This window comes from Rhodnius prolixus, unplaced genomic scaffold, assembly GCF_049639745.1.
Source record: "Rhodnius prolixus isolate KJV_2025 unplaced genomic scaffold, Rpr scaffold_7, whole genome shotgun sequence".
Classification (NCBI taxonomy): domain Eukaryota; kingdom Metazoa; phylum Arthropoda; class Insecta; order Hemiptera; family Reduviidae; genus Rhodnius; species Rhodnius prolixus.
The window spans coordinates 38263923-38291091 of NW_027411582.1; the positions used below are offsets into that span (position 1 = coordinate 38263923).

Below are 27169 nucleotides of genomic sequence, written 5' to 3' on the forward strand. Positions count from 1 at the left end.
CTATTTACTTTCTTTCTTGACTACCATCCGAAATTGCTGTTACCCTTTTCTTTTTTTTAAAACGTATTTAAAAAACTCTTTACATTCTTTTCAATATATTTTATTGTCATTATTTTGAGTGAAAATACTTCAAAATCTGATTCAAAGTATAATTTTAGATTAGCATAAATGGTTATGTTTGAACTGGTTTATAAATAATCTGATCATAAATTATGATGAGGTGCTTTTACGTGCCTCATTGTCCAGATATTTGACAGTACCATTTTTAGAAAAGTTAGCGAGTGGAATTAATTATAAAAAAAGTACCTATAATATAGTGTGGAATTTGAAGATTTGTTCACTTTCCTGTGTGTCTACCTTAAATATTTTTTATTCGGAAATGGTTTCAATATGTTGTGAACTACATACATATATACGCGTATATGCGTCAGAAGATTCTTAACTAAGTTCTCATTGTTCTTAAAAAGATCAAAAATACTAAATGATTTGGGAAGACTTTTTAACGCCAGCAGGTACATATGTCCATTTGGTCATTATTCATATTTTAGTCCAATCTAGCTTTGTAAAATTATTTTTCCTTTAATTCAGACGCTACTTTGAAGCACTGGGCACAAATTAGAGTTAAGTGCTTTCCTTCCTATTTTGTCGCATGAGTAACAGGGGACAAGTGGGTTCGTCCTCAAAAGTTTCTGTACATAATCAGTCTAAACATTACGAACCTAATTTTCTGTAGGCAATCCTGACTTTAGTGATCCTGTAGTACATTCTTAAGAACTTAGGTACTTGTAAAGAAGATTTTTGATAGGGTTAGCACCAATGCAACTGTTCTTGAGCTGTAAAACGTCGATAAACCATGCTTTAACGCCAAAAACAAGTGTTTTTTAGCTATGCTTATAACTGTTGTTGATTGTTTGAAACACCATTTGAACGTTAAGCAGTGCGCAGTTGCAGTTAAGTACTACTACCTTGAAGAAATGCTATTGTGTAATAAAGGTTTAGAGGCCCTATCTTCCAAATGCAGATACAAAAAATATTATTTAAATTAAAAATTGATATTGGCTAAAATATATATGTTCATTTTTCTCACAGTACTTTAGAAATTTAACTTTTTATACATTTAGAAAAAATAAAGAAAGGTTAGAATATTAAAAAAAAAAAGCTTGATTAAATATTCATTTATACTCAAAAATAAGACTGATTGGGTTTTAACAAAATAATGAACATCAAAGTGTCGAAGAAAATACATAAGCTTAAAAATAATACAAGCATTTATAATAATTGCATTTAGGAATTCAAACTTGAGTCACTTAAAAAGAAATAAAAATATGCAGGAGTGGTTGAATGTGCATTCAATTTTCAAACAATTAATCTCAACTTCCTTATTAGGATGTCTTTTTTTATTATTAAAAAAAAAAAAACAAATCTAAACTTAAAATCTGTTTTTATTCATTGAATATCTTAAGAATTAGGTTTACATATGTTACAAAATATAGTTAGTGTGTAAAATAAATTAGGAAGTAAATAAAATATGTTTAAAATAAATTAAACAAGAAGCTTTAAATGTAACACTTTCAGTATGTGGGAAATAATGCTATGTGTTTTGAAATAAATATTCAACATAATATTTATGTAATGAATGTTGAAAAATACCCATTCCCCCATCAGTGGTTAAATTTGAAAAATAAGTTACCTAAAAAAATACAATATTGTATCTAAAGGAGTAGTTTTAATTCATGATTGTAATTTTTAAACAAATTCTAAATAAAACTTATTTTGTAAGGTTTTAAATTATTAAGCCTCCAGTTTTCAGAAGAAACGTTAACGGAATGTAGATGGACAGTAGCTGAACTACTTAAACCTTCTCCTCAGTAAGAGGAAGTAAGCGACAAGTGTTGTAATTTAGATTTTCCCCGGAAATCGCAAGTATTTGAGGTCCCTTGGTTCTCATAAAAAGTGATTGATTAGAAAAGAGCCTTTTTTTATGGGCAGAGTTAGCTTTGGATCAAGAAACGATAATAGCCCAAGGTATAAAAGGTTACGTTAGGGCACCGGTACGATACGAACGAAAAAATTATGGGCTCAACTCTTTCTTTTCTTGATACTTGATTATCTTTAAACAATTGGGTACATATTTTCCAGAAAAATTAGAGATATGGCACTTCTGAATGTCACGCTTCCCTCGAAATTGCAGCTTTAGTGACATGCATGTCTCTGTCCAATATTAAATGTTAACAAGCTATTAAATTGTTTTGAGTTGAAACAAAATTTTGAATATAAAGTTAGAAAGATAATAGTTCAGATTGCGAAGAAAATGGCATCACCATCATCATCAATCATTAAAAAACAAATAGTAAAAGCTAATCAAAATTTTAAGATTCATAAATCGGATTTAAAAAACAATTTAGTAATAACACTCCCTTGATTACACAGAATAAAGTTCGAATCAATAAAAACCCAAGTTGAAAGTAATGAAATTTTTGTCCACAAATCGGCTTTAACATTTCACGCAGAAGGAATTAACTTCAACTTAAGATCTCAGTAATTTCATTATTTTCCCTGATTGACTACCTTCTGATAGGGGCTTTTTCATTTTTTTAAAAATTACATTCACTATTTTTTCAATTACTGTGCGCTGTTGACACGGATCGGAAATTACCCAATTCGCTGCAAGTTTTTGCTGCAATTCGAACAGAAAATCAATTCTAGAAAAAGGATTTTTTTTTATGCCTTGTTAGTTTCTATGAAAATTATGTAAATTTATCAAATAAGCATTTAGGAAATAATCTGGAGTCAAGTTAATAACAGAAAATCTACTTACATTACCAATCAGGAGTCGAAATGACTCTTATGGTTCAAGTAAACTAATCTGAAAATAGAAACTACTTCTCCTGTCTTTAGCTCGTGACTATCAAATGATGAGAAATGGGGGATAGCATATCTAAGAGCATTTCGGGATAGCTATGTGATGTAGGAAACAGAGACCATCCTTTCTTTTTTTTTTAGTCAAATTGACTTCGGATTGGCAATGCAGTGTTAAATAATAGAAAATAGTATATAATGCTGAAATATATTGAATTAATATCCAATTAGAGTTTAGAAAAGTTGTCTAAAATGATAATTTACCCCAAAATATTTATTACAAACATAAATTTTAGAAAACGATTAAATTAGAATTAGAATTCATGTTTTTATAGCATAATGGAATCAATCAGGTGTTGTTTTTCGTTGAATGCATAGATAACCTGATGTTAAATGAGTTTATCAATCTTCTACGTTTACGCATAACCTTCTTACTTTCTTACTTGCTTTCTTCGGGTAATTTAAAGATTTCTTCGGTCTTGGTAAATTGTGCATTTATATGGTTTTTTAAATTAGATGAGCCAATTATTCGGTGAAGGTAACCCTGCAGATACAGTCACTATCAAAATGCAAAAGTATGAGAAATTGGAGAAAATTGGAGAAGGTACGCACAATAAAAAAAATAATATAAAACCATTCTATAGAATATAGTTGTAATTTTTTCTAGTTATAATCTTTTTTTTAGGCACTTATGGGACGGTTTTCAAAGCAAAAAATAGAGAAACATTGGAAATAGTTGCCCTAAAACGTGTACGTCTAGATGACGATGATGAGGTCAGATTTAAATATCTATTATTTGCTCTTTTTACTGGATATTACGCAAATTATAATTTGATCAAAACTTTCAGGGTGTTCCTTCATCGGCTCTCAGGGAAATATGCTTGTTGAAAGAATTAAAACACAAAAATATTGTCAGATTATACGATGTTTTGCATAGTGATAAAAAATTAACCTTAGTATTTGAACATTGTGATCAAGATTTAAAGAAATATTTTGATAGTCTTAATGGGGAAATTGATCCAGATATTGTCAAATCTTTTATGTTAGTGATTTTAGTTCAATATGTTGTACTTTGTGTAAAAGTATAAATAATTATTTTAAGCCATTTTTTTTTTTAAGGTACCAGCTGTTGAGAGGATTGGCTTTTTGTCACAGTCATAATGTCTTGCACAGAGATCTTAAACCACAGAATCTTTTAATTAACAAGGTAGAAAGCAAGTATTGTTCATTTAGGGAGTATTTAAGTGATACATTTTGTGTATTATTCTTTAATGTTTAAAGTTCTTCTACATTTAAGTTGTCAAACAAAATATTATGCAAATATTATTTAACGAATTAGATAATTATAGAATATCTTAATTTTTAGAACGGTGAATTGAAGTTGGCTGATTTTGGGCTAGCTCGAGCTTTCGGTATACCCGTCAAATGTTACTCAGCAGAAGTGGTCACGTTGTGGTATCGGCCTCCGGATGTTCTTTTTGGTGCTAAACTCTATACAACTTCTATAGATATGTGGTCAGCTGGATGTATTTTTGCTGGTTAGTCCGATTTTGTTATTTGTTTCAGCGTTAATAAAGAATAAATTCAGAAAAATACTGTTAATTTTCGAGTTGAAGATTAAAGTACCAAAAAGCTCGGGTCCTAAGCCTATTGTGGCTCTTATTCACCGTAAAAAGTAAAAAGATTTTTAAGGGAACCATCAATGTTCTTAAATGAAGTATCACTACAAAATCCTCCACTTTCAACTAAGAAGACGATAGTGTAGATTAAAGTAGCAGAAGAAACTAGTTTTTAAAGTAATGTTACTAAAGTGTTAGTAGGGCTTTTGAAGTGGAAATTTGTGGTCACTGAGATTAGAATTCCTTTTTTGTAGAGTTAGCAAACGCTGGGCGCCCTCTTTTTCCTGGTTCTGATGTAGAAGATCAGTTGAAAAGAATATTCAGACTGCTGGGTACACCTTCAGAAGAAACATGGCCATCTATTTCACATCTTCCAGATTACCGGCCTCTATCAATTTATCAACCTAGCATGAGCTTTACTCAGGTATGCAAAAGTTATAAGTAGTAATCAAGGTATATGTTATTTGTGTTTTAGTACCTATGAAGAATGAACATCAGCTTGCACTTTCGCCAAGAAATTTACATTCAATGCACTTAAAAAAACAATGATGATGTTTTCAAATAAAATCATTTATATGAGCCAAAGATCGAATTTAACGGATAATCGAGGGTAATTTGAATTTCTAAGTCTAATTGAATCAAACTTGCAAGTTCTTGTCGGGTTCGAGCGGTATGGACATTCGTCCATTCATCGCGAAAAGTTAAGAGTCCTTGGAGCCAATCTTCCTTCTGATTGAATTGTAAAAACATACTTTCTTCCATTAGTGTGTGTTAGTTTACCTTCTATCTTAGGTGGCTCATGCCCGAATTCCGAACTACCGATCCTAGGTCGATTTTTGTTTGAGTTATCTGTGTGGGGCAGTGTAGCTTTAGAACATGAATTTAGTGAGGTATAATCAAGTATGTTCTTTTATGAAGATTCTGAGGAAATAGCCTCATCTTTTTCCCTAATTCTTGATTTCATTTCTCATTAACTCTTAATTTTGTTGTACGATTAAACAATAAATTAATTTTTTTCTTATATAGTTAATTACCTTTTATTTGTTTCTTCTTTTCAACCTAGGTTGTGCCAAAATTGAATTCCAAAGGTCGTGATCTACTACAACGATTATTAGTTTGTAATCCAGCCCAACGACTGGGAGCTGATGATGCCATGGCACATAGTTACTTTGCAGATCTAAACTTGAAACCACAACAGTGACCCGTACATAAATTATCAACAACAGTTGAAGAAGTTTTCTACGCAACTGATCTCCCCTTAGTCGGACTGTTTTAGTCGTTCCTGTCGTTGAGGTTGACCATTACGACGAAGATTGTTTGGATTTTATTCTTCTTTATCTCTTTTAAAGAAATTTTTATAAAGAAATAATTTTATGGAGGCGCTGTAATAATAATTCTTTTGGTAAGTTATTTATTTATTTTTAATGATACTTTGTAGTAATAATAATTTTTATTTGTTATCGTGTCAAAATTAAAAAATGAGCCATCAGTAGAATTATATTTTATATCCCTTAAACACTAAAAAATGTTTTTAGTGCATAATCTGTGTTCTAAATGAAAAGTTACAATTAGTTTTGAAACTTGGTATTCTGTTTTGGTCATAAAACACTTAAAATACTAAACGTTTTAGCAAAAATCAAATTCTAGAAATGCCATTTCACTGAAAATTTAAATTTTTGAAAGTAGCTCCAACATTTTCTTTAAATTTTAGTTTTGATATTTGTAAATACTTGTAGATTATTAATCTCTGCTAAACTATTAGCCTTTATTCGCACTAATGATTTGAAATAAATAATTGCTTTATCTTTTAGAACATTAGCTAATCTGTCTTCTTCAAGATCAAGATGAGTCTTCTTAATTAAAGTTTGATGCCCTGATAGTCAACAATCGATTTGGTTTCTTCAGTATTTTTTTTTGGAGTCCTAACTTTGTCAGCGAGAATACTCGTGGAAATCAGTCACTTACAGTGCAAAATACTGAAAAATCAACAACAAGGTTTAACTGTAACATCTTAAACTCACTAATTGCTAATGTTTTATTGTTATTATTATTTATTGTTAGTCTTAAATGAACCAGATTCTTCCTAATTTTCTTCCTGTTTTTAATCAACTGCGTGATTTTTGCAAAAAAATTATTTGATGCTACAATCTCATAATAAACATTATATTTTTTCTGAATTCTGGTCATACCTCAATGTCAAAATAGTTAAGACTGATTTATTGTAGGATTTAAAAAATTACCTAGAAATTTGTTCTTTTTACCTGAATTGTTCAAAAGGGGATCTGTTGTTTTGAATTGAATTTTTTTTAATTTTTCTTTTTTATTTGGAAAAATGTCTGCATGAAAAGTTTAATTTTTGAAGTAGTTTATTGAAATTTATTTTCTTTAAAATCATTTAAAATTTTAATACCTACGCTTCTCAGGATCTTAGGAAAAACAATATATTGAGTTTCTCCGCCTTGGTTTTTAAAATATTATTTATAGTCTCTTGAGAAATCATAAGATTTATTCTGTCACAAAAATCGATTTTTTTTTCTAATCGGAGGCGATTAGAGATCTAGACCGGAAATCGAACCCAGTATTACAATTTGGATCCTGATCGATTACCACGCCTATGTTGGTTAGGAATTTCCATTTAAGGGGGCCAGGATACATCTTAGGAGACCTTCCCTTCTCCCACATTGGGCAAAAACTTAGCAAGCATCCTAGGGCAGTAACCTTACATTTATATTCGGTCTCTGTCAGTTCATTACTTCACAGTCACGGCGGTATATATTGGGCATGAGAGGGTACTTTCTTGTCGCCTTAGAGATCAGTAAATAATTATGTTGTTTTTTTGGATAATGTCACCTTTGTTAGATGTCTCTATACGAGTCTCTTTATTTGCAATAACAATCCTGGAGTAATAAATTTCAAATAAAAAAGCTTGTAACTGACAACGAAAATGCTGATGATTCAACAACTAGTGCATATTAAGAAATGAAAAAATAAATGTGGAAAATATACAATTAGAAAATACTACTGTATTAAGACAGATTAATTAATTTTAAAATCAAATTTTTTATTTCTTCTTTAATAACCATGATGATGTATGTATTTTTATTAAACATCTGTTAAAGATTACTTTAAAAACCATATGTAAGTAATTTTTGTTCATTTTCAATATTATTAGCAAGGCAGATCTCCTGATATGTTCTCTTTATAATTTTTTAAACTTTTATCTTTATAAAATTGAATAAAAAGACATATTGATAATATTAAAAGTAAAATGGACCATTAAATATAAATTATTAAAATTTGGAAAAAGAACATTTTTTGTTCCAAATATATATATAAAATGAAACATAGTTTTGTTTATTTTTTTATAGTTGGTATTATTATTATTGTATATAAATATATAATTTTTTATAAAAGTAAACATAAATGTATCTATTTCTAATATAGATCTAATAAATGTATATATATTATTTATTTAAATATTAACTATTTTAAATTTGGTTTTGTTTGAACTGTGGTTTGTTTCCGTTGTTCTTAAATGCATTTCATATGTGAAGAATGTGTGCTCAAATATGGCTTTTTGTGTGTTTTAAATTATACCAAGAAATTTAGTGCTGTTCGTGTTGTAGTATTATATTTTATTTATTTTTTCTCGCTAACAATGTATCATTTAAATATATATTTATTATCATGTTGTTTATAAAATTCAGTGGCAACAGCGTTTGTTACATAAAAATAAAAAGAAAAAAGAAAATTAACACAGTGAATTTTTTTTTTCCTTTTCACGTTAAACATAATTGAAGTGTTAATGATTTATGCATTTCTGTTAACGCTCTCCTATCAGATAAGTACCTAAAATTAGGTAGAAAATCCTATGCTTTAAATCTTCTGACCAGACTGGAATCTCCAAACTTTGTTGTGAACGATCACTAGACTTTACTCGCTGCAATGATCACTAGTTAACTGACAAATTTTCTTTTAAAATTAAGTTTTGCTGTACTTTAAGTAGTTTTTCTTTAATTAGAGTGTTGTAGGTCTGACATATTAGTATAATGGTAGTTCCTCACTATTGTGTAGGTGTTGTCTTTCTATCTTTCATCAATCTCTGTGCATATTTAACCACTATAAGACAAAACCGGGAGTTAATAAACCAAGGAGTACCTCCTTTTTAAACGGGTTGTTCAACTTTTTCAACTTCTTCATAGAAAGGAGAAAGTAAAGGATCAAGTCAAAAATTCCATTTCAAGTTTTCCCTCTAAATCTAAAAACGATTATGGGTATTTGTGTTTGTCTGTGAGAGTGTGTACGTTGTAAGTGGATGTGGAGTGTGTGATTAAACGAAACTTTGCTGGAAGTACAAATTGAGTGAACTTTTGGACTAAAATCTACAATCTCTAGAAATGCCTTTTATTGAATAGAATTTTTCAGATTTTTTGTGATTCTCTCTTAAACTGCATCCAGTTTTTTTTATTTAAAATTTGAACTTATCATTTGTACATACTTTTATTTAAAACATTTACCCGGTAAAAATCGAAGAAAGGCACTTCTGAGCCCTGAGGGATTGGTTTGGCTTTTGTCAAAAGTAACAATTCATTGAATGCATGAACTGATAATTAAATATTAATAATTATTAAATTTGCATACAAAATGGAAAGAAAATTGGGTGGCCAGAAGGGCCATTTTTACTGAATAGATTTACCTAATTTTAGAATTATTTTTATGTCGAATTTTGGACAACGTAACCCCACCCCTCAAAATGCAGGAAGTTCAAATTTTATTTCAGTTTACACGGCGCCAATGGACTGAACATGATCTTTTGGACAAAACCAGCCTGTTTATGTGCAGTTCTTGGGAATGACCTGGTAAGCTTCTCTGTAAAATTAAATTTCAAAGTAATGAGCGGTTTTATTAACTGTTATGAATTTAGAAGGTCTCAAATGTTCGAAGTTTAAAGACAATGTCTAAACTTTGAGATAAGATATAGTCGTATGTACAGTACTTAATTGACACATTCGTTTAATAAAACCCCAATCAACCGTTTGCAGAATGGTGGAGTGTGAATGACCGCGCTTGCGCACTGCCGTTGTTTGCCATCCATAAACAAAAACAATACGCCAGATCGATCAAATCAGCTGATCTCTCAGATGTTCGTGAATTAGTCTCCCAAAAACATTACCAATTCACCAGTACAATTTCGTTGCACAGAGTAGCAATCTTTATTTTCTTTCCCTAACATTTTACAGTGAAGAAAGTGTGTGTATTTTGTCTCGAGTTATGTTTGAATTTACAGTTATTAATATTTAATTAAAAAAAAAAATGATGTTTGAAACACAACCAGGAAGAATAGTCGTCATTCGTGTTTGGTGCCCAGAATAGAAACAAAGAAAGCAAAAAAAAAAAAGAGCTAATTCCTTTGTTATGCATTTTTAAATGTCACCGCATTTCATTCACTTATTTTCTTATTTAAGCCATAAAGGTTTTTTTTTTTAGTTTTACTTTCATTTAGTTATTTTTTCTTAAAGTAATTTGACAGTAGTTTTAAAATCATCGAATTTTAAATTTGCAATTTATCAAGCAAAACTAACAAAGAATACTTGTAAGTATTTTGAATAAATATAATTATTATTTCTTTTAATCATGACTTATTACACTCATATTTCTTCTATTAATTTTAATTTAAAATCATTTGTTATGCGCGACGCGTAGGTCTTCTCCTTTGTTCTGTGAATTCGGGAATGATTCATAACAAATATGTAAACAAAAAGTTTTTTGTTTACTCAAATATTAAAGAAAATTCAGTGATCTTTTTTTTCCTTATAGATTATCTAATTTTTTTCTTTATTTATTTAAGGAAAACGTATCAAAATGGTTAGTATGAGCTCAACACTTGTAGAAACGGTTTCAATAAATTACGAAGACTTCAATGAAAGTTTTCTCACTTGTGGTACTTGTTTATGTAAGTATGATTTATACGCAAATAAATATTTTAATATTACCAGAATTATATAATTTTTATATTTATTTGAACATTGCAGTCATTAATTATTGATTAGTTATAATTAGAGAGTCTATTTATCTACCTTTTCTAAATAATCAATCGTAGCAATTTATTGTTTTGTTTTTTGTTTTTTTAAATTAAGTACCTATAAGTCTAGTTTCAGAGGAACGTAATGTTTATCCTTTAATAAATTATTATTATTTTTTTTTTTTTGGCGCATCAACAGCTGAGGTCATTAGCGCCCGGAGCTTTTTCCAGTGCACTGCCGGCCTCCGGACAGTGTTCTCTCGTTACAGACAACACTGTCCATCACCGGACAGTGAGCTGTAAGAAGCTCCTAGGAAGAGAAAATCTAAGGGTCAGCTGCTGGATTCGAACCCGGGACCTCCGCGTGGGAGTCCAGTATGCTAACCTCATAGCTAATCCCTTCCCTTAATAAATTATTGATTTTTATTATAAGTTAGAAAAGTATAATTATTAGTTAGCAAAGTTGGTGATGAGCAACAGTTTACCTAGGTTCGATGAAACTTAATAGTACATCCTTAATCACCAGTTCAGACTATAGGAAAGTTTGATAGGAGGTGTCAGTAAAAGTTTTTTTCGTGTTAAGTAACTAGTCTTACTTTACTTCAGGGATAACGAAATCCCTGAAAAAATGGGTAGCTAATCCACTCATTTCTATGGATATTAACAAAGGAATTAGCCATCCAGGATCTTAATTTTCAACATCTACAGGTCGTGTGGCTACAAATATTTCTAGCCCCTTTTTCCCGTCATTTTAGTAACTCTCAATAAATGGGTGCCTTACCTGGATGTTCTGTAGCCATCTCTTGTTAAGCCGAAGTGTGAATCTCTGTACGAGTTTTACATACTTGATCTTGCGATTCCAGGTTAAACGTTCTTCATGTTTATTGCTCATTATCGATTTTCTTTAAAGTTTCATACATGCAGTCTTTTTAAATCAGTCGATATAAAAGTAGTGTACTCTGATGCACGCGTTTCTTTTTTAAAAATGTTGTAGCTTGCTATCGCAAGTACTACAGCTCTCAGAACAGAATTCCATTTCTCGTGTGAAGTACTCCCGACTGGATTTTGCCCTTAAAATCCTTTGGAAATGTGCCAATAAAATGAATGTTTCATAGACCATTTAATCAACTTTTCGGTCTTCACAATTGCCAAAAATCAATAGGACATCTGATCCGATTTCCAATCTCCTCATCGCAATTATTACACTCAAGATTGTTCGTCATACCTACACTGATCAAGCGTGCCAAGGAAGTATATCTTTGAAAACTCTTTCTCTGGAATGAAAAGATCTAAAAACTAGATCTTCTGGAATCTTAACTTCATTGCTTCTGTAGCAAAACTTCTACAAAAGTTCAGTATTATATTTATGATTTCCTGCAGGTTTAGAGCAGTCTCTGCAGATTGCTTTCATGTAAATCAGCAAAATATACACCGCAAGCCATTAAAATTACTCTACCTGTTATCAAAGTCTCAGAAAAAATAGATCCAGTAGACTTAATAGTTTTACATTTTTATAGCAACAATCCCGTTTATTAGGAGGGAAATTTTCTGCATTTTGGCGATTTCTTGTTTTTGAATTAACCAAAAAAGAAACAACTTCTTTAACTTCAATTGCATATTGGTGTAATTTAATTTTATTGCATACACATTATTTGAAAGGTTTAAGAATAAGTTGTTATCAATTTTTTATTTTGGCCTTATCTAAAAAAATATAATTGTAAACAGAACCATTGACAGTAATTGCTTGATTTTGCTCCATTTTATGAACAGATAAAACTTCTATTTTTATTAATTTAGTATTTCTGTTATTATTATTATTATTATTATATTATTATTTATTTATTTATTTTTATTATTATTTTGTTTTTATTCTTAGTTGAATGAGATTTTTTTCATCACTTTAAATATGTGAATCTATTAATTTTTTTAAGGCAATAAAGAGGAGAAACAATGTATAATTCTATGATTAATTATTTTTGAAAATTAGTTAATTTTTCATTCTAGTAAATAAATTCTTTTTAATTAGATAGTTGAAACGCTTCCTGTATTCTTTATTTTTTAATTTATCCAGGTATGTACGATGGTAGCGAGCATACTCCAAAACTGTTGCCATGTTCGCACACGGTTTGCCTTCATTGCCTTCTCAGGATCGCCTCCCACGCAGCTGCATCGCCAACCTTCAGATGTCCAATATGTCGCGAACAGATCACCGTTCCCAGAGGAGGTGTGGCCGCTCTACCGCCATCATTTCTTGTCAATCAGTTGTTAGATCTTATGGCCAGCCAAAGGAGGGACGTTGTGCCAAAATGTTCTGTACATTTCAATCAGGTATGCATGTTGTAATTATTTACTGGTAACCATGGAGATTTGCATTCGAGGAGATTTTCCATTAACAGTTTTCACAGGAAGTGTCCGAATTGAGAACAGCCAGGGCCGGAAATGTAATTTTTACATATTGGTTGTGTGTGTGTGGGGGGGTTCCACCTATCTTAAAAATTTTTACTTAATTGCCACTAGGGCATGCAACAAAATTTGTTGCCTTAACGAGAGAAAACTATCCTGATGCTGCATGTGTACTGATAAACTCTGAGTGCCAATGAAAAGATGTTTACCCTCTTTAAATAAGTAATAATCACAATGAATTAATCATTTGAGTATTTAAATCATGAAAATTCAATATTAATTTCCAAATTTCAACCTGTTCGTTACAATTTTTCTCGGTAACTTTCCACCTTTAACATATCTTTAAACAAAATAATAGATTTAAACTTTCTCTAGAAATATTGAGCTTACATACTATTTAATATTATTTAAATTGTGGTTTTTATAGGAACTATTATTTTGTGAAACTTGTGATACAGTATTTTGTGCACAATGTACTATTGGATCACATAGTAGCAGTACGTCGATATTAGTTGGCACAACTGGCGAGGGTAGTTCTAGCACCAGTACATCTTGCGAACACACTGTGATTCCATTTAGTATAGCCATCAAGAGAATGTCAGAAATATTGCTTTATAAAGCGAACGAATGCATATCAAAAGTAAGTATTTTGTAATATTAACACTCACAAATAAAAAAAGGATATATTTAAAATTGAAGTAATTATAAACTATAACATTGTTTTTTTTTTCTCGTAATAGTTATCCGAAGCTGAAGATGCAGTGCGTGAAGAAGTAAGCCGTTTAGAAACAACAACGCAAGGTTGTATAGATAAAGTGGGAGCAATATTTTCGGAGGCTGAATCCTTAGTAACGTCTGCGAAAAGACTAGTTACACAACAATTGCTAGATTTAAAACAAACCAAATTATCTTTATTACAAGCACAGTTGGATACTGTGAGAGCTGAAAAAGATAAGGTAAAGATAGAGATTTTTTTTTTTTAAGATCAGTTTTTGAGTACATGTTCATTAAACACGCCGGTTGCTGGACCAAAAAAAAAATCCTGATTGTACCTAATGTTATCAGAAATCGCTAGGGGATGGCAATTAATGCTTTAATCCTCTACGCTGCTTCCGAAGAGGAGCCTAAAACGGAGAGCATGAATGAACGTTTTTGAAAAAAGTCTTTCTGGACATAGGTATCTTTCTCCTCATAATTCGACGATTCAACCAATAAAAATGTATATCTGTATCTAGGATTTCTTTTATATATATATATATATAACTTTTGCTATATATATATACATATATATAGCAAAAGTTATTGATGAAAATTTTATGTCGTGTTTTTTTTTAGGTGACCGAAGAGTGTGATGGACTGCAATATCAGGTTGAAGTACGTAACATTTCACAGAGGATCACTGCACTCTCAGAAAAGTTAGAAGCAGTGAGCAGTTTGTGCGAACCAAAAGAAAACTGTTTCATAGCTTGCAATATAGCCGAAGGTTACCAACAGAAGTTGAATGAAGTATTGTCTGGTGTTGTTTCCGTCAGAACGAGTACTACTCTTGTCAGATTGTCTACTTTGGAATTATTGGGTATTTATATTTCTTTTTTACTTTAGCTTTCTTCTACTAGAAATAGGAAATGCACTTTTTGAGGAACGCTGAATATGAAGCAAGTGGTTTTTAAAAATTTGTTATTGCGGCAGTGTATACTATTATATGTATGTTTGTTCGTGAAAAATCTGCATTTGCAATTCCTAAATGTAATTACGTATATTATTAGGTTTTTTTATAATTTATTGCCTAATCCTGCGCGCAAGATCACTTGCTTTATATTGCTGCCGTCCCATTGAGAAAATTAAAAAGAAATTTTCAAATGCCATCAACAAAATACTTTAAAAGCTCTTTTAGTATTTAAATTTACTTAAAACGATTTCCAAATTTGCCCAATCTCATGATTGGAAAGTTCTCATTCATTCTCAACGAGCTTACTGTATTTTTTTGTAAAACTATTTTCATTTATATTTTAAGAATGATATTGACATTATTCTTGGTTCCATTTTCAGGTGAATGTATAATAAACTTGGAATGTATAGTTGTTTTAACAACCTACGATTATGAAGGCGCTCGGCGTACTGTCGGTGGAGATCCGGTAAGCGCGACAGTAACTCACTTGTCCAACAACCAACATTGTTCGCATACGGCCGATAATAATGGTGAATTAACGGACGTCACAATTACCGACGTTGGAGATGGTACCTATTTGATAAAATTTCGACCAACATCCGAAGGTGAACATCGAGTCAGTGTTACTGTGTTAGATAGACGTGTCGGTCCAGGTCTTACTGTCCGAGCTACCGTGCACAATGATCCAGTGATCTGTGTTGGTAGTAGAGGTCAAGGGAAGGATCAGTTTCTACAACCGGTTGCTGTTTCGTATTTACCGGCTTCTGGTGAGGTACGTATTTTTTATTTTGGTTATTACTTAATGAAACAACTAATTCTCCAAAATTCTCTGCTAGTATACTAGGGTAGTATAAAAAATTAAAAAAATGCAGATAACTGTAAGCACAATTAATGTTATTAATGGTTCTAGATTCTGGCTCTATACAAATTTAAAAATTACAAATAATTAAAATAAGGACAAATATTTTTAAACACAGGTATACATCGCAGATACTGGCAATTGTCGAGTAAAGGTATTAGCTTCACAAAGTCTTGATCTCATCAGACATATCGAGCATGACTGTTTACGCGGTAGATCTTGCACTGGTATAGCTTGTTACCATGGTGATGGAGAACCTTGGTTGGCCACGGTTAATTGGAGAACAGCTACGGTTACAAGGTAAAAATGACAAAATTCATTATAGCTTAACCATTCTCGAGGGCTGGATGATTAGGATAGTCTTTTGGTTCATTTGGTCATCATTCAGGGCAGAGGTTCTCATTTGTTTGGTCATACTGCCCACCTTGGAGATATTTTTTTTTTTCAGTCAAAATTTATGAGTTCAAATTCATCTGCAAGCTCCCCTCAATAATCTAGTAATACATAATCGCCCACATTGAGTTTAAGTGAATAAACATTGTCTAAAAAGAAATAATAATAGTGAATATTTCTTACTGAATGGTGAAGGACAGTGTTGTCTGTAAAGAGAGAACTTCACCCAGAGGCCGGCAGTTCACTGAAAAATAAGTTACAGGCGCCAGCCACCTCAGATGTTGAAGCGCCTTATTTAAAAATAAAATTAAAAAGACCTTCCTCACATATCAGCCTACAGTCTGATCATCTATTGAAACCGGTTACAAGATTGATTGTTCCTTTTTAAGGTTAACAACCGAAGGGGAAATGATTAGCAGTTTTAGTCATACCGGCTTTCAAGAACCAATCGATATTGCTGTCGATCCTACTTATGGACATATCCTGGTAGCAGATAATGGACCTTGTTGTGTTTTCGCTTTTGATATGGATGGCAAATTCCTGTTTCAGGTTAGAGTACGTTTTGTTATTGACTTATTTATAATTTTTCTTTAATATTTCATTTTATAAGTACTTTCTAAAATTTCATTAACTTACTTAGGTTGGCTCTAAAGGATGTCAAGCTGGTTGTTTCAATTTAATATCAGCCGTTGCTGTAGGACCAGATGGTGAAATTATTGTGGCTGATTCTAGGATACAAGTATTTTCAGCTAAAGGCGATTTTCTACAGGAAATTTATCCCGAAGGAAAAGGTCAGTTGTTGCAAAGATTAAAATTTTGATCAAGCTTTATTACCAATTGTACAAATCTGTTTGTATAATTAATTAGGAATTAAATATATAAGAAAAATCACAAATTTAATGAAATTGGGTTGTCCTGAAATGCCGTTTTTCAGTTTTAATGTTATTTATTTATTTGAAAATGATTTTCTTTAAATTTTGTATTTCGCTACATAAATCAAGATCTATTCTCTTTTTAAAAAAGTTCCAGGAAAAAATTAAGGGGCTCTTAGAAAGACGAGAAGTGGAAATCTTCTCCGAGATGGCGTTCTAATACACGATTCTTTAAATATGGTATAACGTTTAGAAATACAAAATATCATATCCAGAATTCCCACTTTTTAGAACAATTTTAGTCCCATCAGCTGAAGGAACCAAATTTTTAAAGACTTTTCCATGGCACCAGCCATTGAGTTTTGTTTTGTGCATGTCCATATCGAATGTTAGGCCTGTTACTTTGAGTTTTGTGACTTTTCTCGGAGAATACTGATTTTTGAGGGTTTTGAAACGAGCACTGACGTTATTTTGAAACATTATCAGTTCGTTATCAAGTATAGTTTTCTTAAAAACTCATGATTAAATGAATTTTACTTAGATAAATTGTGATAAGACCTTAATAAATACTTTTTTTTTGTTTTGTTTTTTAATTGAATTATTTCCAGGCAAAGGACGTTACGGTGGACTCACCGCAGATTCTGTAGGTCGCATCTTAGGATCTCGTTCGGAGAAAGGGCGTAACATGGTGCAAGTATTCTCTTTGCAAACTGGACGATTATTGTCAACCATTGATTCACATTCGGCTAGACTTAAAAGACCAAGTGGATTATGTACAACTGGTGATAACCATGTAATCGTTGTGGATCTCGGAAATGATTCCATAAAAAGGTACAGGTATTGGTAAAAACTTAAAAAAATAATTGATAATAATTTATATACTTAACTTTTTTCTACTTATTTTTTTTTTTTAAGTTGTATTAATTTATTTATTTTGTGAACATGGCTTTTTCTTTTTTCATAATCATAGTAAAAAATATAAATCTTTTTTAAATCTTTTAAAAGGTAAATAGTTGATTCTTATCTCACGAATGCATAACACTTCGAGAGAAATCTCATGGATTCACTTGAATAATAGTTCTATAATTAACGAAAGAAAAAGTATTGTCCATATCTTTAAATTGGAGAAAATCAATTTGGTATCCTCTTTATAAATAAGAATAACTAACCAAGACAATAAACAAAGTAGGAATTCACTTTCTTTCTTTACCCGTCCATTTTTTTCTTTCCCTAAACTGTTCCTTTTATTTTCAAGGGAAGAACAATTTGACTTAATTTGTTTGTTTTTTCTTTGCGTTAGTGCTTATTTGAAGGTTCTTAAATAAACTTAGAGTTAATTCTTTTGCGGGTATTATTTATTTATTTATTAGTTCTTTTTTCTCTTTAGATTTTTTTTTAGATTTGAAGGTTTCTTTATTTTTATTTCTCGTTTTTATATTATTATTTTTTTTTTAAATGTTATTACTTATTCTTGATTGAAAAATATGCGCGATCTTTTTTAAACAAAATAAATATGAATTATATAATAAATATTTTCAATTAATTCTTTTCTTTCGGAGGTCCCTCAGAAAGTGTTTTATAGCATTTTGTAAAAATACGGTCATCTGCCAGAACTTTGGCTTTCGTTTTGTAAATTTTGGTTTTTAATCCTTTTACGAATTAATGAATGATTAGAAAAATTATTTAGTTTACAAAAATTTTACTTTCTCCTATTCTCTGTTTTTATTGTCTAAAGACGATTATGACAAATTTCAATATGACTCCCACGATTGCCGCCTAATCTCCCACATCGTATTGATTCAGTGAAAGTATCGCGCTCCTGTTTATTAATATTGGGAATTGAGTTTAAAACCGGAATGCAAAAATCACTGCTTGGGAGAAGTTTCTTTGGCAAAAAATCCTAAATTTTATTGATGATCCAGAATACAGAAGTTGACTGAAGCAATTGTTTTTTTTTTTCATTTTTAAACTTCCTTCACTAAAGGGAAACTCAAAATTCTATTGCTCTTATTTGTATCTATTCCAGCTAAATGTATTTTTTAAGGGATTCGGTAGGTGGGAATCCCTTTTTGAAATGCTACGCCAATTTTATAATATTAATAGTTGTAGTAGACCTTAAATGCCCTCCCTGATGGCCAACAGTCCAATAGGGTAGCCCCTCTTCTATATTACTTTTTAAATAATGTCTGATTTAAACTTTATAAAAGTTTAGGGTTATTGCTTCAAGAATATTTCAAGAGCTTGAATACCAATAAACATAGAGACATTGTAAATGGGAAACACATAGTGATTTAGCTGCAATTTTTCTGCATAAAACAATTTAATTACTTGAAAGCTTTGAATTAATTTATTTGTAACGAAAAACTACGAAATGTTTTTCTAGTCTTTAATTTACGAGTTTGACTGATTCTTCTCTAATCTTCGAAAACAATCCCAATCAAATTCTTAGTGAACGAAAAAAAGAAATCGAAAAAATACTTCATTAAAAATTGCAATGATTTTTTTTATCTTTAAGGGTTCTTCCCTTATTTTCTCAAATACTTCCTTTTTTTTCCCCTCTCCATTATTCCTTGAACATATTCTCCCGACATATGAGAAACTGAGGTGTCAAAACGCGGTCATTGTTTCATTGTCATCATTTCAACAATTCTGAAAAATAAAATCGTCCGAAAAAATGTTAGATTCTTTTCTGCGAACGGCCAGTTAATTACCTTTTCTAAATCCAGTCTATAAGGTTATTTTCAGTTCTTCTCTTTCATTACCTAGCTAATTTGAAGCTCAACGTGTCTGATGTTCCGGCAGCCTGACTGACCCAAAATGTTCCTATTCTATATATATACAATATATAAAACTCTCTTTTCCAATTATCTGTAGCGTACGATGTTGCCTAGGGTCTTAAGCCTGGAAAACCGTGTTCTGCCTTCAAAGACCATTGTCCTCCATACACCCAGGCCTTGCAACCTAGCTTCAGCTCCTTAAAACCAGTTTCTGCAAATCCTTTTCTCATAATGCGTTGTTAGTATTTTCCATTCGAAGCGTCTCAAGACCTTTTAACCCAAGATTAAAATAGCGGCACCCAGTTAGCAGCTTGGCCTAACTTATAGATCTAAATGTATAATGCAAATCGAGTAAGATCTTTTAAAAGCCAGATTATATAATGGCCCCCACGATGATGTCGAAACATTTCACGGATCTGCATTCTACTGAAGAATCCTTCTAGCATTGTTTCAGTGTACTTAATGTTGTAAACCTTTTAATGTCGTCGATTGAGTCTTTAGGCGTTTGACACCTCTGGTACTAACTCCAAATTTAATGTAACCAATTTCGTGATTTGTATCCTATTGAAAATGGAGTTTTTTGATTTTATCCATTGTAGCACGCATGTTTTTTTAAAATTATATTATTTATTTTTATTTCTGACCGGTTTTGGACTTTGTTTGTCTCATACGGATCTCAAAGCTGGAAACTTGCCTTCAAGTGCAATAGAATTCCTTTGTCCAGTTCTTGCAGCCAAGCTCCAGCTCCTTAAAAGCTAGTTTACTCCAATTTGAAACCTCCAGATTATCAGCAAAATCTCACATTTTTAAATGCCTTGATTGTAATCTCTCCCAGTCGAAACATCCCAAGATTAATAACCTAAAATATACAATGGTTTTAGTTATCCAGTGAGTTTCAGCAAATTGCTTGTCAGGTTAAGTGGCGAAATTTCGACAATGGGTGAATGTCCCGAAACCAGTCAGAAGTAGAATAAACATGCGTGCTATAACGAATAAAAACAAATTATATCTACGTCTAAACAAAAATTTCGCGATTAATTCGCAGTGTCAATAAAAACTTCTTGGCAATAAATGAATAAAATTTTACACTACAACTTAAAAATTCAACTGAAAATTAAAAGTACTTAAAAGTTATGTGTAATTTTTAATTGTTTAAAGGCTAAATTTATATAAATTTTTGGGGTTTTAATAAAATATTGTTTTAATGGTCTCATTTAGTTCGTTGATTATTCATCAAAATTTCAGCCTTCCAACCCGACTATCTACAAGAGGTTAAACGTGGAATGATATCAATTAATATATGTACGTATGTATTAATTTCAAAACATTGCAATACATTACTTAACAATTTGTTGTTTAAAACAACACACGTTTCCATGGAAACACTATATATTAAGAGATATGGTCAAGGGAACATGTTATTATAAATTGATGTAATTCCCATGTTAATTCTCTGAAAATGCTGAAAAGGAAGACCAAAACGAAGGCGAATCATAATCAACGAACTGAATGAGTCTCGTAAAATTAAGTTTAATAAGTCCTCCAAAAAATAAAAATAAATACAATGAATTTTATTTAAACTAATATTCAACAATAATGAATTAGTACTTTTTGTTTTTAATTATCTGCCAACTTATACCTAGTCTATTTGAATTTTTATTGAAATGACTTCATTCAATTATTTTAATTTTACTTAAGAAAAAGAAAATTAATAAACAGAAAAACTTGTTTGATAATGAAGACTGTGTACGATAAAAAAAAAAAAAAATGGAATTTTCTAATTTCATAGCCAAAAAAAGAATGATGAGAATTATAATATTATCTCTATACAATATAAATTGATGATACTAATAATTGTGGCATAATTATTTATAATGTTATTTTTAATTAATTAAATAAAATTGTGTGCATGTGAGTAAAGTTAAGGCAGAAAGCCTAAATATGGTCTGTAAAAGACAAAACAATTGTGAAACATGTAAGGACAAAGATACCATCGTTTGATTCCTATATAATGATATTTGATAGAGATTTTAAAGCAATGATTTTCTATAACACAAAGGCGCCACGGTAGCCGAGCGGTTAGAGGCGAGACCTGCGAAGCTAAAATGTATTGTGGTACTGGGTTCGATTCCCGGTCATAGGCCTTGGATTTTATTTAATGTTTAAAAATGAGAAATAGTAAAGTATGTTTGCTAGACGCCTCCGTCCACGACACCTAATTGGTAGTTGGACGTTAAGCCCCGCCTGAAAAAATAGGCGATTACTTTACTTCTATAACACAAATTTAAATACTACTCTTAGGCCAAAACAGAAATATAATATTCTACATATCGTACTATCTCATGCGTCTATTTAGAAGAGAAAGTATTACATATTTGGGCACATGTTTAATTTCTATTTTTCAAAAGAAATATTTGTTTTAAAAACTACTGAGTTCAAAAAAAAAAAAAAAAATTGTTTAAACAAATTTGGATCATAATAACTCAAAGTCAAAGTTGGTTCAAATTTAATATTTTATTTACAGATCGAAAGTAGATTTTAAAACTGGTTCCGGTGGGAGCAGAGTCATCACCTATATTTCTCATGTAATTTTGTATTAAGGGCTTTTTTAGAAGAGAGGTACTTAACCCACAATAGCTAAAACCTAAGTAAGGGAAGGATTTAACTAAGTATTTAATAAAAATTCAAGAAAATTTGTCACTTAAAAATATGAATATAACAGTAAATGAAACCTACTATCACATTGATTTTTTTTTAAATATATTTTTTATTGAACTATTTTACAAACATTGTTTTGGCCTTTGAGAATATTAATGATAGAATACAACGTTAAGAAATGAAGAAGCATTTACGCAGTTTTGTGCTATAATTCTCTTTTAAAATACTATTACTTTCGTAAATAATTTAGTGTAATAACTTGAAATTCTTAAAATATTTTTTCTTCAAAATATATATGGATAAATCAGAATTTATTGGATATAATTTGATTGAAAATAAATTGTCTTTACTTAAAAACTTGTAATAGTAAAAAAAATCTAGTCTTAGTTACAAAACAATCGATCTGATCACTAATCGAACCAATCATGTGAATCAATTGAATAGCATTTTGAACAGAACACTAGTGTATTTTGCATTGAATGTTGTTTTATTTAAATTTATTTTACGTATGTATTTTTAAATTACTCATTCTGTAAACATTACTCTTCTTTTTTTTTTATTTAAAAACAAAATATGGATTGTATAACTGAGGGTCTATTTGCAATCGAATTGTAAATTGTAACATTTACAAATTTTAAGTGCAACATCTAAAAAAAAAAACCTTTTCTCTTAATTTTTTATTATTAAGCGCTTACCCATCATTGTTTTTCGTGTACTTTTATGCCCCTCATTAAAAATAAAAGCATACTTGAATTGTATAATAAAAACTACATTTTGACTTCATCTTAATCTTCTGGTTTCGGAAGTTGTTATGGGAGGAAAAAAGAAAAGAAATCTTAAATTTATGAACTATTATTTTATGTAGACTTCATTTTATTGATGGCTCGTTTTTTAGTCACATTTTCTTTGTTCTTTCAACGTTTGTTGTCAGTGATGTCAACGTTTTGGTTCACAAATAAGAATTTTTTCCCCCCCTCCTAATCATCAACATTCAACACTTGTTTCTTTGGTGATAGGGCTATCATCCACTCATTTTTAAGTTAAAAACAATTTGAGCCATAATAAAAATTGTAAACATCACTTAATTTTTAAATTATACCATTATTACTATTTACAATTATTTTAAAAATGTTTAGCCCAAATTACTTATATATTGTTGGATATGATTAGTAATAATATTTCAGTTGTTTCACAACAGCTGTTTAAAAAAAAAGCAAACAAAAATCAATGACGTCATTCTAGTATTTGACTTTTGCTTTTATTAATTACATTTTCAACTATTTACAGATTTATAATTGCATTTTTATCTATTTCTGTTTCTTTTTACCTAATATAATTCAATAAAGTCTTTCTGGTTAAGTACAAATATAAAAAGATATTATATATGTATAAGGATAATTGAAATTAACAAGGAAAATGGGCACTTCGATTTTAGGGAAAAAAGAAGTAATAAAAAACTAATTAATTCAGCTTTGTGCCACTGTGATAATACATTCATGCCATTTTATGTTTTATAATAATAGTTTAATATCCTTCTTTATTATTAATGTCAAGATGCAATAACTTACTGAGTTATTAAAAGTTAAATAACTAATTGTTTATAAAAGTTAAAACTCCAATTTTTGTTTTTGTTTTAAATTACTCAATTCAGATTTGTTTGTTATAATTCAATTATTTTCGTGATTTACAGAAATAATGGTGATTCGATTGTGTCCAAATCGAACACAGTTGGGGGGACAATAAAAATCTGGTGTACACTCATATAACCTTCTCTGACAACAATTATCGATATTGTAATTTTGTACATTTTAACTTATAACTCAGTTTGCCCTACTCAAATAGCCCATATCGTGTATCTTTTACTTTGAGACTTTGATTTTTTCTTTGAAAATTATTTTTCGTGAGTTTTGGGGGAATCTGAGGAGAGTGTCTATGATTGTATGCCCACCAGATTTTAAATTTTACCATTAGGCAGCGACATCTTTTAATGAAATATTGCGATTAAAAAGTGGTGGTTGATTTTGTTTCACTCTAAAAAATTAATTAATAAATAAATAATTTAAAAAATCCAATCTCGATAAATAATAGAATTATGATTCGTTAAAGTATGTATTTTATAATTTTTAAAAATATGATTTCATCCCTAAATCCATTTCATTCAACTTCTCTTCCTGGTTATTTATTTGATTTTCTACAATGTGTATTTGAGCTAAAAAATCTTCGCTATTAGAGAGTCTGTACATAGTGCCTAAGGCTTATTTATAATCTCCCTTTCCAATCATAAATTATAATAAAATCAATAAAACTTATGTGGTGCCTCCAGATGTTTATTATAATTAATAGTAACTTGGTCCGGAAGTGAAGAAAAGTTTGATTTTTTAAATGATCTATACAGCTTTCTTCCCCGTACTTAAATTTTGTCGAGTTGCAAATATAATACTTTCATTTATAATGCTGTTATTAAAAAATTCTGTATTTTTTTTCATGTGTTTGTAAACAATTGTTTACTGCTTGTTTATAATATAGTTAACTTATTTTCAAGAATTCGAACTGTATTAATGTTAATATTATTAAGAGAATGGGTATCGAATTCACTACATTAAGTCTTAAATAATGGTTTTTATTTGACCGAAAACGGGAGAAAAAAAATTATTACTTCTCAATTTTTAGGTAGCTTCTGGTATCTGGAGTAAGAGAGTCCCAGTGATTTCCGCAGGGATTTTTCGGGATGCCATTTAGAATTATCTCAAAAGTTGGGATCAATGTTATGAATCACTCGTAAAGCATTACAAAGGTAACTGATATTTTTTATTAGATGCCTCTGAACACGCGAGACAGCCTAAAAAGTGGATCTTATCTCGACTTTTCCAACTCTTACAAAAAGACTTTTTAAGTCCAATCTCAGCATTCTAATTTGCCTGCAATATCATAAATTATTTCCTGATTTTGAGCAGGAAATAGCTCTTCTCTCGATTTTTGTTTCTGTTTTTCCCGTAAACTTGCTGGAGTCGCGAAGAGTTGGATTATTAGTATGAGATGCTTGCTATCCTAATTTAGGAAATACGAGTTTAACGAGTAGATCCGATCAGCAGCTAACTGTAGTAGAGGAGCCAGAAACGGTTTTTCTTAAATTCTGAGTGATTTTGCGCCATGGCCAGTATGTCATTCGTGACCTCTGGCACTTAGAGCAAAAACATCACCTGTAAACTCTCACTTGACTTGCTCTTTTACTAGAAACTCAAGGTTCTTACTCACAGATTTTCTTCTAACTTGGAATGTTTGAGTCAAATTTTATTATTATCCATACTATGCAGTTGGTAATCGTACAGATCGTAGTCCTAGGTTGGGTAAAATTAGTGAGAATTAACTAGAATGTAAAAATTTTGGGTTTCAGTGAAATCGTTTAACCGGTAGAGTATATCTGTTGGTTAATTTCGTTTTAGCTATCCATACACGATCAGTACAGATAAAAGCTTAACGTTATTGCTAAGTGTTGAGGAACCCAGTATTGAAATCAATTGATTGTTTTAGTAAACATTCGAAGTTTGAAAAATAAAAATTGCGTGTTAAGAAAAATAAAGTCATGTGCGTGTTCATATCAGATATTATTTGATCTTTTTTTAATAGTACGAACTCTGGGTTCTTAGGGAAGAATGGGTTCTTCTTCAGTGTATTCTAAACGAAATTTATCAATTTCCTATCTTAATCGTAGGTTGAAATCTATTTTTTAAAATTTTAATTGAGACATTTTTGTCTCAAATTTAAACATTTTTGAAAGAATATTTATTCAAAAAAAAGAAGAAGATAATATGAAGAAACAGATAAAAAGGAGAGAAAAATAATTAGAGAGCCTGTGCCTAGTAGATTTTTATAATTGATAAATCCTAACCTATGTTTTCTTTCTTGTGTTATTAACATATTTACTTAAGTTTTTAAGTGTACATATTGAAAATTGTTCTTTACTCCTTTTAGTTTTCCCTTAATTTTTGTTGTTTGCGTCTAGTCATCCTGAATATTTTTACAATGTAGTTTTACAAACAAACTTTTTTTTACGATTATTATTATTTTCTAGTTGATATTTTTATTTCCTTATCATTAAGTTATTTCTACTTTATTTAAAAAGAAAAATTTAAAAAAGTAATTCTTCAGATTATTAGTTGGCGAGAAGTTTTTTTTTCCTTGAAAAAATTATAATCACTATTATTATAATATATGTAAAACAAACAAATGATAATTTGATGTATGATTATGGATCTAAGAATTACATAATATCTAATTTCTTTTTACTTTTTATTTATTATGTTGGGTTTATTTGTATTTTTGTTTTAATCCATCCTTCATCCCAATTTATTTTATTAACAGAACAGAATAAATTAATAGTTCAATAATAATAATTTAAAAAAAATAGGCGATTTTCCTACACTTTACTTAATCGAGTTAATTTAGTTTGACAAACTTTCCGTCAATCGTCTCTGACAGCCCATCTTTCTTGTGGGCTATCAAATTCTTTGAAGTCTGCTCAAGCAATCGTAGAGCAGCTTGGAGTTCTTGATCCTTGAATTGGTAGCCGAAATAAGGTGTTATTTTTCTTGTGATTTTGTCCGTTGTAGCTAGCACGAATGTCCAATTTCGAACTTAACAGCCTTTCATCAAAGGCAGATTAAAATCAGAGTTTGAGGGTAGAGTATTCGATACTTTTTGCTTTTTCCTCTCGCTCTACACTTCATGGTCACACCATGCAACCTCCCTAATTTAGTTGTTTAGTCTAGAACGAGACGATAACGTGAATGAAGCAGAAATCTCTGCACCAAACAGATTAATCTATCAAATATTCAATTTTATTTTTCAAACAGCGATCCTTCGAGAAGCATAAGAGTATTCTACGATCTGAAGAAAGAAGAAAAATTCGTTTCTCGATTTTTAGGATAAACAGCAAGCACCTTACGCGATTTTCTTATAGTTCAGCAATGTTTTTGAAACGTAATTTATTTCCCACTATTATTTTCATTTAAAAAAATATAAAATTTTAACTAATCAA

At 30.4% G+C, this 27169-nt stretch overlaps 3 protein-coding genes across 5 annotated transcripts in view; 2 read left to right on the forward strand and 1 right to left on the reverse strand.

Annotated features, from left to right (window-relative positions):
• The window catches only part of LOC141447584 (uncharacterized), a 101210-nt gene extending 98236 nt beyond the window's left edge, over positions 1 to 2974 (reverse strand). The window contains exon 1 of the mRNA XM_074115287.1: positions 2819 to 2974. The gene's annotated coding sequence lies outside the window, so the exon portion shown is untranslated. The remainder of the gene's footprint in view (positions 1 to 2818) is intronic.
• Positions 2975 to 3231: 257 nt separating this feature from the next.
• Positions 3232 to 8233, forward strand: Cdk5 (Cyclin-dependent kinase 5). The gene is made up of 8 exons (XM_074115294.1): positions 3232 to 3463; positions 3545 to 3633; positions 3708 to 3901; positions 3979 to 4066; positions 4226 to 4397; positions 4733 to 4902; positions 5542 to 5880; positions 6290 to 8233. The coding sequence occupies exons 1-7, from the start codon at positions 3376 to 3378 to the stop codon at positions 5677 to 5679; spliced, it is 939 nt and encodes a 312-aa protein (XP_073971395.1). The 5' UTR covers positions 3232 to 3375; the 3' UTR covers positions 5680 to 5880; positions 6290 to 8233.
• Positions 8234 to 9249: 1016 nt separating this feature from the next.
• On the forward strand, positions 9250 to 26424 carry LOC141447578 (uncharacterized). Of its 3 annotated transcripts, none has more exons than XM_074115270.1 (12): positions 9250 to 9337; positions 10327 to 10431; positions 12572 to 12828; positions 13331 to 13543; positions 13644 to 13859; positions 14239 to 14479; positions 14953 to 15344; positions 15550 to 15731; positions 16214 to 16379; positions 16465 to 16615; positions 17305 to 17527; positions 21998 to 26424. In XM_074115270.1, the coding sequence occupies exons 2-12, from the start codon at positions 10341 to 10343 to the stop codon at positions 22071 to 22073; spliced, it is 2208 nt and encodes a 735-aa protein (XP_073971371.1). In that variant the 5' UTR covers positions 9250 to 9337; positions 10327 to 10340; the 3' UTR covers positions 22074 to 26424. The 3 variants fall into 3 exon arrangements, with proteins under 3 accessions (XP_073971371.1, XP_073971373.1, XP_073971372.1); XM_074115272.1 differs by having other exon boundaries at positions 9251 to 9337; positions 16214 to 16373; XM_074115271.1 differs by lacking the exon at positions 9250 to 9337 and adding an exon at positions 9589 to 10071.
• Positions 26425 to 27169: the final 745 nt, after the last annotated feature.

Bases quoted from the DNA above. Each gene is read 5' to 3' on its own strand.
- Cdk5 (XM_074115294.1), top strand. From the start codon at position 3,376: ATGAGCCAATTATTCGGTGAAGGTAACCCTGCAGATACAGTCACTATC. The intron at 3,902-3,978 runs GTTAGTGATTTT...TTTTTTTTTAAG, and splicing joins GATATTGTCAAATCTTTTAT to GTACCAGCTGTTGAGAGGAT. The intron at 4,067-4,225 runs GTAGAAAGCAAG...CTTAATTTTTAG, and splicing joins AGAATCTTTTAATTAACAAG to AACGGTGAATTGAAGTTGGC.
- LOC141447578 (XM_074115270.1), top strand. From the start codon at position 10,341: ATGGTTAGTATGAGCTCAACACTTGTAGAAACGGTTTCAATAAATTAC. The intron at 13,544-13,643 runs GTAAGTATTTTG...TTCTCGTAATAG, and splicing joins CGAACGAATGCATATCAAAA to TTATCCGAAGCTGAAGATGC. The intron at 16,380-16,464 runs GTACGTTTTGTT...TAACTTACTTAG, and splicing joins AATTCCTGTTTCAGGTTAGA to GTTGGCTCTAAAGGATGTCA.